Genomic DNA, 20,009 nt, shown 5'->3' on the forward strand with positions numbered 1-20,009 from the left:
TTTGTTGGCTTTTACACATAGGTTGGTGTGGTCTTTCATTGAGGAAATGAATCTCAGGGTTGTTTATGATACATGTATGTACTTTGATGAAAAAAATTACTTTGAACTTTGATAGAAGTTTATAAGGTCATGAGGAAGATAGGGATACGGGTTTTATCCTTTTTGCCGGATCAGAATGCCTGATTCTAAAGGATGCAATTAAGGTGGGGGGGGGGCGGTAAGCTCAAGGGCGATGTGCAGGGAAAGCTTTTTACACAGAGAGCATTGAATATCTGAAATGCACCGCCAGGGCTGGTGGTGGAGGTAGATATGACAGAGGTGTGTGAAAAGCTCTTAGAGAATGGAGGAGTATGGATATTTTATAGACAGAAGGGATGCATTTTCCAGTTTAATTAGTTCAGCAGAACATTGTGGGCCAAATGGCCTGTTCTGTAATCAAAGGATATGAAGACAAGACAAGAAGCTGATGTTGAGGTTGATCTATAGCTACCCAGAGGGGCATGGCTTCCAGGAATATGGGCCAACTGCAGAAAACTGGGACTGGATGGGTGTGTACCATGTTTGACAAGGACTCATTAGCCTGTAACCATGCAGTATTGCTCTATGACTAATAATCTTAGAGAATGGTGTGGCAGACTGGAAGGACCAAATGGCCTCTTCCTGCACCCACTTTCTAACACTCATGTTAACAACTTTGGGACATGTGGTTCTGAGAGGTATTTTGTAAAAATACTGCATGTCTTTACGAAGGAGAGCGACCGACCCTTCCAGCGAGATCTAGCTGCAATAGGGTGCTGAACAATGCTGAAGTCTGCTCCGGTTCCTGGAGAATCCAACCCAGGTTTTGCAGTTGAAGCCGGCAAAGGGAAATGTTGAGTATTATTGGACAGCCAAATGTGTCTTAGCTCTCTCCCTCCCTCTCACTCTTCCCTAGTGTTTACTCCACGTTCTCTCGCAGCCCGGTGTGCAGAGACGCTGCAATCTACAAGAATTCTATGAAACCACAGCCCAGACCGCCTCACCAGCAGAGTTCTTCTGCACAGCTTTGACTTGCTTCCGATCTGGATATTCATTTTAAAACTTGCTCCGGACACACATAAAATAATTATAACCCAGGAGAAAACTTTTAATTTTCTCCTGGCGCGGCTGCAGTTCGGAAGGGGGAGAGCAGAGGTGACAGGGCGGTGCGTTCACCTTTCTGACTGACTGCGGACCTGCTGTCTAATCTCCAATCCTCACTCTCTCATCATTTGATTAGCGGCGGGTTACCGACAGAGCCCGTTTCAACTTCAAAGGGATATCGTCTTTTGCTGGCTCTAGTGTTTTTTGGGGAAACTGTCCAGTTCCCCGGCCCCCCCTTTCCCCTTCATTCCCCCTCCTGGACTCCCTTCAAGTGTAAAGCATGGGAGAAAGTCAGTGTGGAATAGGAGCGCAGAAGTTATTCCGAGTGTTGCTGTTACCTGCGCTGGCTGCAGTGGCCGAACTGCGGGCGTCTCAAGGTAAGGAGACAAGAGAGAGACCGAACGAAGGATAGAGGGAGAGGGGAAAGAAGGTGGAGGGCGAGAGGAAAGCGAAGGAAGGAAATTGGGAGATAGATAAACGGGGAGAGAGGGATGGGAGAGGGGAGAGAGTGGCGCGAGGGGAGACTGGAGAAAAGGTTTGAGGTAGAGGGGAAACGACCGAAAGGCGAAATTAGTAAATGGGACGCGGAGAGAGTGAGAAGATCCAGGAGGATGTGGAGATGCAAGTGAGGAACAGAACGAGAAGGAAGGACAGAGTAGAGAGAGGGGTGAATGGGAGAGTGGGGACAAGGGAAAGGAGAGATGGGAACACGGGAAAGGGAAAAAAGCAAAATGCGGAGGAGAAAGAGGGGTTGAGGGGAAAGGAGAGAAGGCGGGGAGGAAGAGGGAAGCCAGGAGATGGGATGAACAGGAGATGGGGCGTATGAGAGGAAACACGGGGAAATTGAGGGAAAGGAGTAAAAGAGGGACCAGAGGAGTCGAAGACAAGGGCAGTGGAGTGAAGACAGAAGTTCAGAGGAAAGAGATGAAAGATGTGCCGGAAAAAGAGGGGGGCTAGAGAAAGAGGTAATGGGAAGGCAAGCGTGGAGAGAGGACAGTGAGGAGACGGGAGAGGGAGGAAAAGGATTGGAGGCGAAGGGTAGAGGTGTTTGGAGGGGAAGAGGGATAGAAGGCAGGAGGAAGAGATACGGAGAGTGCAAAGACGGAGAAAGTGTCAGGAGGAGTCGGGGCCAGGCAGGGACTGGCCAGGGGGCAGAGAAGGACGGGGAACTAGGCGAGACACAGATGGCAATGTGAAGATTAAGTACTGAAAGCAGACGGGAGGGGAGTGTGAGCGACAGTGGGTGGTGCGGAGAGGGAACACCAAGTGAAGGGACTAGGATTGGGAGATAGGAGGGAGCACATCCCGAGCCGTTCCGCTGGAGGTTTGGGAAGAATAATTTCGGAGACTGACGGGTGGTTACACATAAACGAGGGCGTGGGTCGGAGGTGGTTGATGGTGTGAGCAAGTCATTGCTCGATTGTTTTGAAAAATAATATGATTGAGACCAATGTGTTAACCTGAGATAGTTAGCTTGCTTTGATGGGGTTTCTGTGTCTGTAACGCGGATGTGCGCTGGGCATCTCTGTGAGCTCTGATGAACCTGATTCCGGTGAATTGCACCGGTCACTGGGGCCGCTGTTGAAGTGTCGGTACCAACCAGAGCAATGCTCCTCTTCTATCCAGGTGAAGCGACTCGTTAAATCTCTAAATGTTCGGCCTCTGTCCTTCCCCAAGACTGAAGGGGTGAAGATGCACTTGCATCTTAAGTTTGTTTAATGTGTATTTTGTTGAGGTAGCTACCCCCGCGTTATAAAGATTGTGCCTAGAAGAGTTGGTTAATTTCCCCCTTGCACACCGGAGCAGGTTTGATCGATGGATTAAAGAGAAAATAATCCCGCTTTACAATAGAATCGCTCGGTAAAACTGTCGCGTTTGATTTATTTTCTTGTGTGTGACAGACGTTAAGTCTGACAACCATCTAGGAGGGCGGGGGATTCTGCAAGTAACAAAACAGTACAAATCGGTCAGCGATCGATGTTAAAAGAAAATCCATATTATTCAGAGTGTGAGAGACAGTGATTTGGGCGTTCCAGCACTGCATCCCTTGATGGTAAAGTGTGCATCTTTCCCTTCGCCTCTCTCTCTCTCTCTCTCTCTCTCTCTCTCTCTCTCTCTCTCTCTCTCTCTCTCTCTCTCTCTCTCTCTCTCTCTCTCTCTCTCTCTCTCTCTCTCTCTCTCTCTCTCTCTCTCTCTCTCTCTCTCTCTCTCTCTCTCTCTCTCTCTCTCTCTCTCTCTCTCTCCCCCTTTCTCTCTCTTTTCCTTTCCCTTCTCCTTCCTCCCTCTACTTCCCTCTTCTCTCTCTCTTCCCTTTCTTCTCCCTCCCTCTTCTCTCTCCCCTCTCTCATACTCTCTTTCTCTCTCTCTCTCCCTTCTCCTTCCTCCCTCTCCCTCCCTCTTCTCTCTCTTCACCGTCTTCTCCCTCCCTCTTCCTCCCTCTCCCTCCCTCTTCTCTCTCTCTCTCTCTCTCCCTCTCTCTCTCTCTCTCTCTCTCTCTCTCTCTCTCTCTCTCTCTCTCTCTCTCTCTCTCTCTCGCTATCTATCTATCTATCTATCTATCTATCTATCTATCTATCTATCTATCTATCTATCTATCTATCTATCTATCTATCTATCTATCTATCTATCTATCTATCTATCTCATTCTATTTCACAATCTTTGTTCTGGACAGCCGCGCTCCGTGATACCTGATGCTGGAGCGAACTCCCAGTTCAACACATTTACATTGCCCCTTGCCTCTGCAGAATCCCCACTGATGCAAAATAAAAGCACCAGTGCAACAATGTGCCAGAATATTATTTTGAAGAGATGCCATTCATAAATAACGGAGTTGAGATGTGAATTCGCGGGTGGGGTGTAGGGATTTTAAAGTCTGACTTCTGTCTGCATCGTGGCGCCGGTGCTGTTGGCAATTAAATTGGTTGTCAGTTTTGTTGGCTAGTGTTCGTTGCTGAGAGGAGTATGTGGGCTGTTATAATGGCAGGGACCAGCTGGAGAGATTGGGTGGGGTGGTAGTAGTGAGAGAGAGCGCGCGTGAGAGCCATTTAGCTGGTCTGGAGAGCCTTTCTCAGGGTCAGTAGGTCCTTGGGGAAACTCGCATAAGAAACCCACTATACAAGACCCTCGAGGCACAGCCAGCTATCAGGATCTTCACTGTTTCGTCCTTAAAACACTCCCCATTTGATTAAAACAATCTGCAATTATTGCATTCGGAATTATTTTATATTTCCCATGTCTTGAATTTACAGTTATCCTTCTTGAGCTGTCAATAAGTTGATATATATATTCCGTCTGTAATTCAGTGCAATTCTCCGCTTAAAAGCGTTGCATATCTTGTTTCTCCGTACCCTGTGGCTATCTCGATCACGCTTTTAAAAGTTTGAGGCTCGTAAAATAACTGACAGTAATATGAGGCTTGATTTTTATCAGAAATATGGCATGTATTGTCTTTTTTTTTGTACAAATGTCTCAAATGTCCGTAACGGGCCCAGTTTGTAAAGTATATATTTAAAAATATGACGGAATTCATTGTTTCCATTTGATCGCTTGTTTTAAACTTGATATTGTTACACACTGTGATTGTAATCTGTCTATGAGCTTGCCATGACAATACAGCAGCCGCCTCGAGCCGAAAGATGAAGTCTCTGTCCTCTACGCTGGAAGCAATTCGGAGTTGTTAGATAACTGAAAATGGGTGGGTCGTCTTCTAAGGAAAGTTTGCATCCTGGTTAACGGGCGGATTTTACAGACATTCTTAAGTTGATTTTGTCCATTACTCGGAAAATATAGCAAAAAATCTCTCGATATATGTGTCATGCCTTTATAATATTGTGAGGAAAGGTATCAACAGCACATGAGATTGATAAGAAAGGCCAATTACCAGAAGTGAAGAAATCGAGAGGGGGGAAACTAGTACTGCTGTTAGAAGCAATAAATGTGTGTACATATATGTCGAACTTTTGAACTTAACTTTACGGAGCTCATTTATTTGTAGGGGCGTTTCCCGGAATGGCTTACCAAGCCAAACATTTATTTGCAAGTGTTTAGAAGAATGAGTGAAAGTTAAAAAAAAAGGAAATTGTAGATGCTGAAAATCTGAATCAAAAACAGAAAATGCTGGAAACACTCAGCAGGTCAGTCAGCATCTGTGGAGTGAGAAACACAGTGTATGCTTAAGTCTTTTAGAAGACCCAGTTCTGATGAAGCATCTTTAGCCTGAAACATAAGCCTGCAGAGTTAGGTACATTCAGATCAACAATGATATTATTAATATGGGACAGGCTCAAGGAGTTCACAGTACTAATAGTGTATTCCTGCTCTCAGTTCATATATTCCTATGTATTTAGATATGAGTGTGCTGAAGGCTGATTCAACAGAAAGTATTAACATTACTTTCAAATGCAAAGCACTTCAAATGCTGTTTTCAAAAAGCACAAAATTCTGCTAACACTCAATGTGTCAGGTACCCCCTGTGAAGAGAGTAACAGTTTCAATATTTCAGACTGATGAACTTTCAATGGTGGAAAAAAAAAGTTAAGATGACTGGAGGGAGATGGAAACAAGGAAAAATTAGGAGGGACGAAAAGAAACAGAGGTTGAATAGTGAAAGCCAGCAGTGGTGGGACAGATGTGGAAGCATAAATGTAGAGGAGGTGTGAATAGGGAGAGCTGAGTCATTATTTAAAACATCGCCCATTTTCCCCCAAGGTTTGTATTTCAAATTGTGGAAGCATTTCTGCAATGGAAGGGAAAATATTTCTTCTTGAGTTGAGTCCAAAAGAAAGCAGATGGGAATATAAGGTAAATGCCAGAGGGAGTTTTGGAGAAAGTTCCTCACTTGGAGAATGTGAAGTTGTTGAAGTGAATAGCATTGATACACAGGAGAGGGTTTGGATAAGCACTGAATGACAGAGAAAAGATATGACAATCAGGAGAGGTGGAAGGGAATAGGTGAAGGATTGAAGAGAGTATAGAATGATTGGGCTGAATGGCCTACTATTGTTCTAAAAATGTCATACAACATGTTAAAGTGGCAATATTTGCCCAAGTTTGTGATTTCTATTCAATATTTTTGGGTAGGGATTATCAATGTCAGAGTTTATCATCGTACACTGAAGTACATTTATGTACCGGTGCAATGAAAAACTTACCTGCAACAGCATCACAGGCACATAGCATCATATAAGCAGCATTCCCAAGAACACAAACATAAGTTATATGCAAGTTTTACAAGAAAGAACATAATTAGAAACAAATAAAGTGAAGTGGCATAGTGTTGATGAAATGAAGTAATCAAGCTTGTGCCGAGTTCAAGAAACGAGTGATGATTCAATAATGACCATGGTCTTACAAAAGTAGTACAATGCAGAGTGAGGGAAAGCATGTGCCTGGCTATATGTATGCATGTGCTTTTGGTCCTGTGTTTTACATGTATGCATGGCTGTGCACATATGCATTTGTTTCTGCATGCATTTGCATTTGTGTGGGGGTGCACATGTGTGTGTGTGAGCATAGAAGGGTTTCACAGAAGACCATCCACTAGCTAAAGCCTGTAATTCCCGTGGAGCATATTATTCTGAGGGAATAATTTAGAAAATTTTGCCAAACTCTGAAACTGTCAAGAGATAATGTCACCAAGGATGGTCACATGGAACATCCAGACATCACAGTGACACCTCATTGCATTAAGTTTATGGTTTCACAGTGTGCAGTAGTGTTTCAATTCCCTGTTCTCCTCTAATATAATCAATGGTGATCTGATAGTTTCACTGAGGATTTGAAAGAACAGCCTCATGGAAAACAGTGATTTCATATGCAAAACTCAGTTGCAAATTGCATATTAGGACTGGAAGTTGAAGAAATGTTTGCCCTGACTGCCATCAGAAGCTGTCTAGTTTTCCTGTTGTGTGTCTCTAGAAAAGTACATTCTGAAAAATGATTCTTCAGAATGTCTTCGCCCATCCCTTCCAGCAGTGTCAGTTGGTAAGCAGTGCATGATATTGGATTTCCGTGACACACAATTTCCATTCCAAACACAACAGCTGGAGAAAAACTCTCTTAACAATCAGATGAGGAAAAGGCCACTTAGCCCAACTTTTTGACATATCCAGATAATCCTTGTGCCTTCACTTTGCAAATGTATTTTCCCAATTTTATTGACCTTTAATTCACAAATTCTGTCTTACAAATGTGCACCAATAATTATTTTGGCATCAAAGGCTCGCAGTGATGTCTTTTAAACATCCAAATGTCCTTTTTTAATAAGTTGTTGCTTAGCCTTTACTTGTGCCACCACCCTGGAAAACCTTGTCTTTTACCACTGAGGCACTCCTTAATACCCATGTGTGATAAATGAAGAAAAAGTTGAGGTGTTTAATACTTTGACCGCTGTGCATCTTTTCAAGTGAGGTTTCTGAAAAGCACTTAACTGGTCTTCATTGATTTCACAATTGATTTAGTGAATTTTAACATCACTTTTCATCATTTTGTTAATTCTGAGGCACCCAAATTCCACATGGTTATAATGTTGATGAGAAGGGCTGTCCTTTTAATCCTTACTGCTAGGATTATTTGGTCTCAAGGGACCAGTCAGGCTAATGACGATGTCACAGAGACAAAGTGGAGTGAGTAAAGTGCTGTGAGTGATGATTCCGAAACCTATTGATGATTAAACTCTTAAAACAAATAATCATTGTTGAGATCTTGGTTTTGCTAATCAGGCTACTCACAGAGACCACAGTAGTTAATGATCTGTGATAATACAGATCAATTGACTAGGTGAGCAAATATTTTGTGAATGGGTCATAAAAATCCATTTTGATACAAGATGCATTTATTTTTTAATCTCTACCAGCCAGTATATTATCAGAACATATTTTGGAGTGCTTGTATAAATCTCATTGTCTTATATCACAGTTAAGGTGGCTTTGCAGAAGGTGAAAGTTAATTAAACCGAATCTGGGTGTTTTATGTCTTGCCATGGTTTTATTGCTGTTTGCTGGCCATCAAGTGGATAGCATTACCCTTTTGGTTGTTTGAAGTCAGTTAGCTCAGTACTCTTTGGACTGCTAGTACAGATTCTGGGGTTAAGAAAGCTGAGTGCTATCCTGATCACATGACTAGCTCTCGAGCCCTATTGACGGTCAGTTGTGCTCACCCTTGTGACTTCAAGGCTCACTGTAAGGACTCAAGCAGAGTAATCCAGGCCAACATTCTCGAGTACAGAGAGAGGTAACCTTGCAGATCAGGTTAACTCACGTCTGTCCTTTCAGCTCAATGTTTTCTTATCCCATAGCTCCGTGTTTGAGGAGGGAAGGACAGTGAGTGTCCCAGTTAATGTTTGCTCCTCATTCAACACCTCGCAGATAGATTACAGTATTTCGGAATTAACCTATAATCATTTGTGGTACCTTGCTGTGCACAAAAGTTGTGTTTCTTTGAGTACAACAGTGACTATACCTCAAGCAGTTTCTCAGCTGACCAGATATCACAGACTAGTTGCAAAATCCTACTTGCACCATCTGGGACATGTCCTCTTCACTTTACTTGATTGCATAATGGCCTGGTAGAACAATTCAAATGTGGAGAAACGTAAGAAGCTGCAGGGTGTAGTTGGTTCTGACCAATATATCACAGACACATCCTTCCCTACCATCAATAGTATCCACAGGAGGCACTGCCTCATGAAGGCAACAACCATTATCAAAGGCTCCCATCATTTGGGACATACCCTCCTCTCATTGCTACAATCAGGGAGGAGGTACAGAAACCTGAATACACACTCTCAATGATTCAGACACTGCTGCTTCCCCTCCACCGTCAGATTTCTGAACGGTTCGTGAACCCATGAACACCACCTCATTGTTCCCTTCCTTCACTATTTATTTATTTCTACAATTTGTTGTCATTTTATGCCTGTACTGTACTGGTGCTGCAAAATTTTTAAAAAATTACATCAGCACACACAAAATGTATCGGGCTGAGACCCTCAGCTCAAAACATCGACAGTTTCCTCTTTTCCATAGATGCTGCCCAGTCTGCTGAGTTCCTCCAGCATTTTGTGTGTTGCCAGCATCTGCAGATTTTCTCATCTAATTTTTACATCATATAAGTTAGTGATAATCAATCCAATTCTGAATCACAAAGAATCCATAGAAAGTCAAAGTCAATTTCTTTATCAAAGTACAGATATGCCACCATGGATTCATTTTCTTGCAGGCATTCACAGTAAATACAAAGAAATACAATAGAATCAATGAAAAAACACTTCCAACAAAAACGGACAAACAACCAATGTGCAAACTACAACAAACTGTGTTATTCTGATAAATAAATTTTACATCAGAATAAATGATTCTGATTCGGAAATAGTTCACAGAAATGTGAAATCCCAGGATAACATATGGTGATGTATACAGTATGTACTTCGAGGAAAAAATTACTTTGAACTTTGAAATGTATGTAATTGTTCCAGTTGCAAAAGCCTACAAAAAGTAGTGGATAGGGCCCAGCCATCACAGGTAAAGCCCACCCCACCATTGAACACATCTACACAGAGCGCTGTCACAGGAAAGCATCATCCATCATCAGCAATCCCCACCACCTAGGTCATGCTCTCTTCTCTCTGTTGCCATCAGGAAGGAAGTGCAGGAGTTACTAACTCTTCTCCTTCTACCTTAGGCCATGAACTTATCAATCACCTGATGAATTAATAACTGATGAGTTATTAACTTCAATCTTTCAGCATGACCACTCAAAGAGTTGAACTGCACGTGCATGTAACGAGAGCTGTATAACTAGTCTCCTTCTACCTTAGGGATGAATTTATCAATCACCCCCGCTGTGGACACTTTCTGGAGGGCCATGATCCGTATGCTCCACGACCGCTGGACTAAGTGTGTAAATGTAGGAGGGGACTATGTTGAAAAATAAATGTGCTAGGTTTTCTAAAATTGACTCCTTCTACCTTAGCCCACGAACTCATCAATCACTCCTCATAGAGGGATAACTTCATTCAACTTCACTTCCCCACCACTGTATCTTATGGACTCTATGGATTCACTTGCAAGGACTCCTCATCTCATGTTCTTGATATTTATTGGTTATTTATGATTTTTTTTGTATCCGCACTGTTTGTTTTTGTATTTGCCCATTGACTATTGTCTGTCGTGTTGGGTTTGATCTTCTATTGATTCTATTGTGTTTCTTGTACTTACTGTGATTCTCCATCGCAAAATTTTATCATTTTTGATTTTGCCCCGCTGTTGGCTGCTGAACATGAACGCAACCGAGCGCTGGTCGGTCAGCAAGGTGAACCTTCTGCCGGCGAGATAGTGCCTCCAGTGCCGAATAGCTTCCACTATGGCTTGGGCTTCTTTCTCCACCGTGGAGTGCCGAAGTTCAGAGCCTTGAAGGGTACGAGAAAAAAACGCCACTGGCCTGCCTTCCTGATTGAGGGTAGCAGCCAGCGCGACGTCAGAGGCGTCACTCTCTACTTGGAAGGGAATGGTCTCGTCTACCGCATGCATCGTTGCTTTGGCAATGTCCCCTTTAATGCAGCTGAAGGCCGCGTGGGCCTCGGCAGAGAGGGGAGAAGTGGTAGACCTTGTCTGCGTAATGGGGGACCCATTGGGCGTAATAGGAAAAAAAAACCCAGGCACCGCCGGAGGGCCTTGAGAGTAGTGGGAAGAGGGAGTTCTAACAGGGGGCGCATACGGTCGGGGTCAGGGCCAATGACCCCGTTCTCCACGACATACCCAAGGATAGCGAGTCGTGTGGTTCTGAACACACACTTGTCCTTGTTATAAGTGAGGTTCAAAGCATCGGCCACCTGGAAAAAACGTTGGAGGTTGGCGTCATGGTCCGACCAGTCGCGACCACAGATGGTGATGTTATCTAGATAGGGAAATGTGGCCGTCAGTTTGTACTGGTCCACCATCCGGTCCATCTCCCTCTGGAAGACCGAGACCCCATTTGTGACACCAAATGGGACGCGCAGAAAGTGATAGAGCCTGCCACCCGCCTCGAAGGCGGTGTAGGGGCGGTCCTCTGGGCGGATGGGGAGCTGGTGATAAGCGGATTTCAGATCAATTGTCGAGTACACCTTGTACTGAGCTATCTGGTTGACCATATCCGCGATGCGGGGTAGGGGGTACGCGTCAAGCTGCGTGAATCTATTGATGGTCTGGCTGTAGTCCATAACCATCCTATTTTTCTGCCCAGTCCGAACAACGACCACCTGGGACCGCCATGGGCTTGTGCTTGGCTCAATGATCCCCTCCCTGAGCAGCCGCTGCACCTCTGAATGAATAAAGGCCCTGTCCCCCGCACTGTACCTCCGACTTTTAGTTGCCACAGGTTTACAGTCGGGGGTCAGGTTGGTGAACAGCCTGCAAGAAAAGGAACCTCAGGGCTGTACATGGTGACATATATGTACTCTGATAATAAGCTTACTTTGAACTTTGAACTTTAAGAGCAGGCAGTTCAGACACCCCACTATATCTCTTCTCATCCTTCACATTGTGAAACAACTCCATTCAACAGCCCCAGATGAACATCCATTACCACATTACCCTTCACATGTTTCTCATCCACAGCTTCCTCACTTTAACATTTCATTTATGTATGGAGTCATAGAGTTATAAGCCATGAAACAGGTGTTTTAGCCCAACATGTCCATGCTTACAAGATGTTCACATTTTGCTAGTCCCATTTGCTCATATTTGGCTTGTAACCCTCTAAACCTTTCCTATCCACGTACCCATCCAAGTTTTTTTTAAAAAGTGCTCAACCTCAAATACTTCCTCTGGCAGCTCATTCCATATACTCTCCACCCTTCATCTAAAAAACGTTGCTTCCCAGGACCCTGTTAAACTTTACTTCCTCATGTTAAACCCAAACCATCAAGTTCTTGATTCCCCAATGCTGGGAAAATGTGTGTGCATTCACCTTTCCTATGCCCCTCAAGATTCAATACCCCTCTGTAAGATTACCCTTCAGTCTTCTATGTTCCGTGGAGAGGGCAGCAACAGTAATCACTACCCATTCTCTTATTGGCCTTGAGTTGAATTATTTGCTGGCCAAGGGATCTGTTAGTTCAGCGTAGCAGGGAACTGCTACGCAGGGTCTTTCTAGTGCTATATTGTCCTCTGTATACCATAACCCTCCTGCTCTGATATTCTGTTGAAGGCAAGTATCTGTATATCTCCTTCATTGTCTTATCTACCTATGTTGCCGCCTTCATGCATCCTTGGACTTGTAGCCAAGTTCTTTCTGCTCCTCTGCTCCCTGAGATCTGAATATTCATTATGTATATTGGGTTATGGATAAGAAGACGATTTCTTTTTCACCCAGGGGAGTGGAATGGATATCACACTGCTTGAGTGAGTGCTGGAAGCAAAGATCCTCATAACATTTAATGAGAATATGTTGAAACTCTCCTATCAGCTAACCATATAACAATTACAGCATGGAAACAGGCCATCTCAGCCCTTCTACTCCATGCTGAACGCTTACTCTCACCTAGTCCCATCAACCTGCACTCAGCCCATAACCCTCCATTCCTTTCCTGTCCATATACCTATCCAATTTTACTTTAAATGACAATATCGAGCCTGCCTCTACCACTTCTACTGGAAGTTCATTCCACACAGCTACCATTCTCTGAGTAAAGAAGTTCCCCCTCGTATTACCTGTAAACTTTTGCTCCTTAACTCTCAACTCATGTCCTCTTGTTTGAATCCCTCTACTCTCAATGGAAAATGCCTATCCACGTCAACACTATCTATCCCCATCATAATTTTAAATACCTCTATCAAGTCCCCCCTCAACCTTCTACACTCATTCAACCTTTCTCTGTAACTTAGGTGCTGAAACCCAGGTAACATTCTAGTAAATCTTCTCTGTACTCTCTCTATTTTGTTGACATCTTTCCTTTAATTTGGTGACCAGAACTGTACACAATACTCCAAATTTGGCCTTACCAATGCCTTGTACAATTTTAACATTACATCCCAACTCCTATACTCAATGCTCTGATTTATAAAGGCCAGCATACCAAAAGCTTTCTTCACCACCCTATCCACATGAGATTCCACCTTCAGGGAACTATGCACCATTATTTCTAGATCACCCTGCTCTACTGCATTCTTCAATGCCCTACCATTTACCATGTATATCCTATTTTGATTATTCCTACCAAAATGTAGTACCTCACACTTGTCAGCATTAAACTCCATCTGCCATCTTTCAGTCAACTCTTCTAACTGGCCTAAATCTCTCTGCAAGTTTTGAAAACCTACTTCATTATCCACAACGCCACCTTTCTTAGTATCATCTGAATACTTACTAATCCAATTTACCACCCCAACATCCAGATCATTAATGTATACGCCAAACAAAAAGCTAAGCTTGGGACACAGGAAATATCTACCGATCATCATTGTCTGAGCAAGAGAATAGTTCTTTTCAGGTATGGTGGGAACTGGAAGTACTAAGAATTGTCTGTAACCAAAAGTTTTCATAAGCTGGTAAACTATTGACTAAAATCACAAAAGTTATACTGCCAGTTTAATTAGCTACAGGTAAGGACAGAACTTAACTACTTATAATTCTCAGATGTGTTTATTTATTTATTGCGATGCATCATGGATTAGGCCCTTCTGTCCCTTCAAACCATGCTGGGCCAGCAATCCCCCAATTTAATCCAAGCCTAATCATGGGGGCAATTTACAATGACCAATTAGCCTACCAATCTGTACATCTTTGGACTGTGGGAGGAAACTGGAGCACCCGGAAGAAACCCACACACAACAAACTCCTTACAGGCAGTGGCGGGATTTACTCAGGTCGTCTGCACTGGAAAGCGTTGTTCTTACCACTACACCACCACACCATCCCAATTAGTCCATTGGTACAGATCTGACCCAAAGAATGCAGAAGATTGAGGGGTGACAGTACTTGTACAAGAACACAAGAGGGGAATAACCAGGCTGAAAGCTCATAGTCTTTTTCCCGGGGGGGGGGGGGGAATCCTAAAAAAAAAAGAGGGCTTGGTTTAAGATCAAAAGGGAGGGATTTCAAAGGGAGAGAAGCAGCTTCTTCACAGAATAGATGTTGCAGATGTTAAATGAGTATCTGGAAATCGTGGTTGAGGTGGGCACATTAGCAGCATTGGGGCACCATGGTAGCGTAGTGGTTAATGCGGCACTATTAAAGCTCAGGGCATTGGAGTTCGGAGTTTAATTCCGGTGTCCTCTGTAAGCAAGTTTTGTACATTCCTACCTGTGTGCACACGGGTTTCCTCCGGGTGCACAGTCCAAAGTCGTAATTGGTTAGTAGGTTACTTGATCATTGTAAATTGATCTGTGATTAAGCTAGAGATAAAACTATGTGGTGCAGCCCAGTGGGCCTGTTCTGTGCTGTATCTCTAAATAAAAGATCAATGAAATAAATAACACTTAAAAAGCACTTAGATAGATAGATAGATGGAGAGGAGAGGTTTTGAGGGCTATGGACCAAATGCAGGCAGATGGGACTAGCTCACTGGACAACACAGTCAGCATGGATGAGTTGGCTTGAAGGGATGGTTTCCTTGCTTTCTGACTCTACGACTCCATTCAAAGCCTGCTGGATCATGGGAGTTGCCAGAGCGTAGAGTAACTAACCAGAGAGTTCTGATTTGTAGCTAAACAAGCTCTTGAATTGCCAAGGCATAAATGACTATAAACCAAGTGCTTAGCAGATGTTAATGTGGATTATCTTGTTGTCATATACACCAAAATCCCATTAAATTCCTTCTTCGGTACGCAAGATAATAATAAAAACGATTAATACAGCAATGAGCGTAAAACGGCAGGATGGTGCAAAGATTGTAGTGCAGTCAGAAGTGGTGCAAAAATATTATGGAATAACTGAGAGAGGTAGAGTTAAGAGTTTGATAGCATTGTAGTGCCACTAGGAAGGAGTTGTGAAAGAGGTGATTGGTTTAGGAGTCTGATAATGTGGGGAAGAAGCCATTCTGCAGACCGGATGTTTGGGCTTTCAAGCTCGATTCGCTTAATAATAGGGAATCTATTGATTTTATTCTGAATGAACTCACTGCGTGGGAGGGGCAACTGGGGAACAGCAATGTTCCTTCAGCTCTCACCCACTGGAGATTTCCAACTGTTGCACTGATCATCGATTCATCAGTCAGAGCATTATCTCATCACATATGTAACAGGATAGTTGAAATCCATCTTTGCTTTCTGGTGCTAAATACAATGGAGAGAATGCCATCTATTCATTTCCACTGACTATTTCAGAATTGAATTGGAAATAATGATTTTTATTTATTCGTACCATCACAGTATGCTGACTTCATTGGCAATGCCACCTTTTATTGTCTATCCTTAACTGAGAGGGAGTGAATTGGTAATTGCTCTTATTGTCAAATCAAGTGATAAAGTGAAAACATTACAAACCATTTCAAATCACAAGTTCATTGCGGGAGTACAAGGGAAAAGTAGCAACAATATGAAATACAGTTACAGAGACAGTACAGTGCAGGTAGAGAAATAAAGTGTAAGGGACACAATGAGGTAGATTGTGATGTTAAGAGTTCGTCCTTAATATTCAAGGGGTCCATTCAAATGAGAAATAGAATCTGTCTTTGAACATGGAGCTGCATATTTTCAGACTGTTGTATCTTCTGCCTGATAGGAGTGGTGGGGGTAGAAGAGAGAATGTCCAAGGTGGAAGGGGTTTCAGAATATGTTGCAACACAAAAAAATCTTCAGGAACTCAGTAGGTCAGACAGCATCTATGCAGAGATGGACAGTCAATATTTCATGTCAAGACTTTTCATCAGAACTGGAAAAAAAAGGAAGAGAGATAGTCTGTATAAAAGGTAGGGGAGAGGGGGATGGAACAACACTTGTGAGTGACAGGTGGATCCAGATGAGAAGGGTGATAAGCAGGTAGGGGAGGGATGACATGGGAATGATGTAAGAAGCTGTGAGCTGATATGTGGAATTGACAAAGGGCAAAATAAGACAGAATCTGATAGGAGAGGTCAGTGACCATGGAATAAATGGAAGGAGATGAGAGGAAACTACTAGTAGGAGGGATGTGTCGGTGTTGGGAAGATGGAGAGGGCAGGAGAGGGGAAAGGGAGAGGAAAATAGAAGAAAAAGAAGAGACAGAAGGGAGTGGTTACCAGAATTTTGAGTAATTGACGTTTTTTTCATCAAGTTGGAGATAACCAAAGTGGACATGAAGTACTGTGTCTCTAATCTATGTCTACAGACTGTTTAAGGCTTTTGCACATATATATGTATATAATACAGAGCTAGAGTGCCTAAGATTTTGCACAGTATTGTATTTGTCAATGTGGAGCAAAAAGCAAGTTTGTAAATCTGGCGGTAGCAGAAGATAATTGGGAATGGCAAGAGAGGAGTGTTGTGAGAGAGATGTGAGACAGTTGGCAGAGAAGGAATGCCAGTGACGGGGGAGGGGGGGGAAGAGGGGGTGGCATGGGTGTAGACACACTCAGCCCTGAGACACCAGGCAAGGTCATTTAATTCCAACCAACTGGTTTATTACAGAATGTCTCTCTGGCATTTCTGACTCCCTCCCCTCTCCCTTCCCCCTTTCCCATCCATGATTCATTCCCCTTTCCCTGCACCCTTCCCACTCTCAGTCCACAATAGAGACCCATATCAGAACCAGGTTTATCACCACTCACATATGTCATGAAATTTGTTGTTTTTATTTGTGACAGCAGTACAATGAGATACATAAAATTACTACAATACTGAGCAAAAGCCTTGGGCAGCCCAGCTACATATATGTGCCTAAGACTTTTGCAAAGCACTGTAGCTTCAACTTAACGGTAGAGGAAACTATGGACAGACAGATCAGTGTGAGAGTGGAATTAAAATAGCAGGCCGCTGGGAAATCCAGTTTGCATGGCAGACAGTGAAGGTGTTCAACAAAGTGATTTCCCTCCAGTGTTGGCTTGCCATTATGTTTGTTGGCTGCTTTTCTGAGGCAGTGAAAAGTGTAGACAGAGTCTTGGGAGACAGATACAGGACAAACCAAACAAGGATGTCAGAGCTCCTTCCCTGAGTGGCAACAGTGAAATAGAAAGCACTTTACAACAAATAGTTGTTTTATAGTGTAATTGCTGAGAGTAATTTTATTTTTAATCCCAGTTTTACTGAACTGCTTAAATTTAAAATCCCCAGCGGCCATGGTGGGATTTGAACACATGACACTGGATCAATGATCCTGAACTATGGCTGCTAGTTTTGTAACCTTACACTGCCATATCCTATGACCAGTGACTGTATGCCATAAAGATTTTCTGAGTACAGTACGTATCATTCTAGGATTTCTTTAACTTGAGCCTCCCCCCCCGCCCCCCCCTATCCATCCTCACTCTGACAGAAATGTGTTGGATTTCAGATCCTGCTGTTTCTCCACTATTTCCATTCTGTTCTCTCACCCTCTTGGGATGTGGCCCAGATTCTCCATCCAGGTTACCAAATTCTCTGTTCTCGACTTCAGTGAAGTGACATTTAACTGAGTGGGTATTTCCATGCTCAAGTTTATTCTTGTCATGGGCATATGGAGACAAGGTACAAGTGCCATGAAAATGAAGTTTTTGCAATAGAAGCACAGTACAATACAGACAAGGACAAACATAAGTTAACATGAACTTAAAATAACATACAGTAAGTTATACATAAAGTACACTTATGCAACATAAAGATTAATTAAAGATGGAGAGAAGGAAATTAAAGAATCTAGTCCAAGGTAGTGTTTGGGTTTCTTCAGGCCTGTTCAAGGAATTGATAGCAGTGAGAAAAAAGCTGTTGGTGAACCTTAAGGTATGGGTCTTTAGCTCCCTGTACTTCCTGCCTGATATCAGCAATGAAAAGATATGGCCTAGAAGGAGTGGGCATCCCTGAGTATGGATGCTGCCTTCCTGAAACATCACACATTGTAGATGCCTCTGATGATGTGATTCTGCCTTGCATAGGGGGAACTGAAGCAGTGTGGGAGAGCCTCTTGCACTTCTAACTTGCACTGGACACTTATAACTTGTTTTTAACTGACATGTGGCTGTTGCGTTTTACTATTTATTGTTATGTTTATTATTTAGTGTTGCGTTTGTTATGTTATGATTGCACTGCTCCTGGGAAACGCTGTCTCATTCTGCCCTGCAGAGCTGATGTACAGTTAGAATGACAAAGTTTTTGAATCTTTGAATCTTGAATCTCTGTGGGACATGCTGGAATCCATACATAGGTTGGAGGCTAGTCCCTCCCATTGGTGCTGCTCTCCTGTGTTTGCTCAGTGCTGTTTTCCAGTTTTCACTCAGTGCTGCCCTCCGGTGTTAGGTGCAAGAACAAGCTGGAGCAGGACAACTTACTATCAATTCTAAAGTCACGCCACTCAGAGTCTTTTTTCTTTGTGACTGTATGTTTTTCTGGAATCATAACCATATGAGCTATTTGTACTATGTGCTATGTGCTGTGTGCTGTTGATAATGTGTTTTGCACCTCAGCCCCAGAGGAACCCTGTTTTGTTTGGCTATATTCACATATGGTTAAATGATAATTGAACTTGAACTTTACCTTGAATATATATGGTTTTAACTTCAGAATCAGAGTCAGGCTTATTATCACACACTACACTGAAGACCACTTCTCCTGTCTCCATCCCTCCTTCTCTTGCTTACTGTGGAGCTTTTCATCTCTAATTGCCAATGAGGCATCAAGCGACCCAGCTACAACACTCTTCTCTCCTTGCAAACCTTACCCCCCTGAACGAAATGCTCTCCACTCTCTCTGCACCAAAATCAACCTGACCATCAAAACAGCAGGCAAAGGGTGTGCTGTTGTAGTGAAGAAGACTGACCTTTATCTTGTTTAGGCCTATTGGCAACTGTCAGACAATTCCGCTTACTTATCCCTTGAAAAGGACCCCACTCTGGACCATCAGAAAATTGTCTCTGACGCCATCATTAACCTCGTCAACTTTGGAGAACTCCCATCCACTGCCACAAAACTCATAGTTCCCTTACTCTGCACCATTCATTTCAACCTCCTACACAAGATCCACAAACCTGACTGTCTTCTAGGCCCATTGTCTCTGACTGTTCCCGTCCCACTGAACTCATGTCCACATGTCTCGACTCCGTTTTATTCACCTTTGTTCAGTCCCCTCCCACCTAGGTGCTTCCATGACACCTCACGTGCTCGTGATCTCAACAACTTTCAATTCCCTAGTCCTGACAGCCTCATTTCCACCATGGATGTTCAGAAGATATACTCTTCTATCCTCCATCCAGAAGACCTTAAAGTTCTTCACTTCTTTCTCAACAAAAGACTAAACCAGTTCCCCTCCAGCACCAGCCTCCTCTGTGTGGCAACCACACCTGGTCTTCGCCTTCAGTAATTTCTGCTTCAGCTAATCCCACTTTCTCCAAACTCAAGGGATTGGCATCGGTATCCGCACGGGCCCATTATGTTTGCATTTTCATTGGCTACGTGGAACAGTTGATATTCCAGCCCTTCACTGGCATACTCGCCAACTCTTTCTGCATTACATTGATGACTGCATTGTTGCTGCCTCACGCTCTCATTCTAGCTCGTTAATTTCATCAACTTTGCCTCCAACCTCCACCCTGACCCTAAATTCACTTGGTCTATTTCTGATACCTCTCTCCCCTTTCTTGATCTCTCTGTCTCCATTTCTGGAGGTGTACAGTTTGCCGACAACTTTTATAAACCTACTGATTCCCATGACTATCTTGACCACCCTGTCTCCTGTAAAAATGCTATTCTTCTTTCTCAGTTTTTTTGTCTCCATCAAATCTGTTGCCAGGATGGGGCTTTCC

At 43.3% G+C, this 20,009-nt stretch overlaps 1 protein-coding gene across 4 annotated transcripts in view; it reads left to right on the top strand.

The window, feature by feature from the left end:
* Window positions 1-934: 934 nt before the first annotated feature.
* The window catches only part of LOC140726275 (netrin receptor UNC5C-like), a 359,820-nt gene continuing 340,745 nt past the window's right edge, over window positions 935-20,009 (top strand). For all 4 annotated transcript variants that reach the window (XM_073042431.1, XM_073042432.1, XM_073042433.1 and 1 more), the window contains exon 1: window positions 935-1,499. In XM_073042431.1, the coding sequence (XP_072898532.1) occupies window positions 1,403-1,499 (97 nt within the window). In that variant the 5' untranslated portion in view covers window positions 935-1,402. The remainder of the gene's footprint in view (window positions 1,500-20,009) is intronic.

The sequence above is a fragment of the Hemitrygon akajei genome, chromosome 4 (assembly GCF_048418815.1).
Source record: "Hemitrygon akajei chromosome 4, sHemAka1.3, whole genome shotgun sequence".
In the NCBI taxonomy this organism is placed as follows: Eukaryota; Metazoa; Chordata; class Chondrichthyes; order Myliobatiformes; family Dasyatidae; genus Hemitrygon; species Hemitrygon akajei.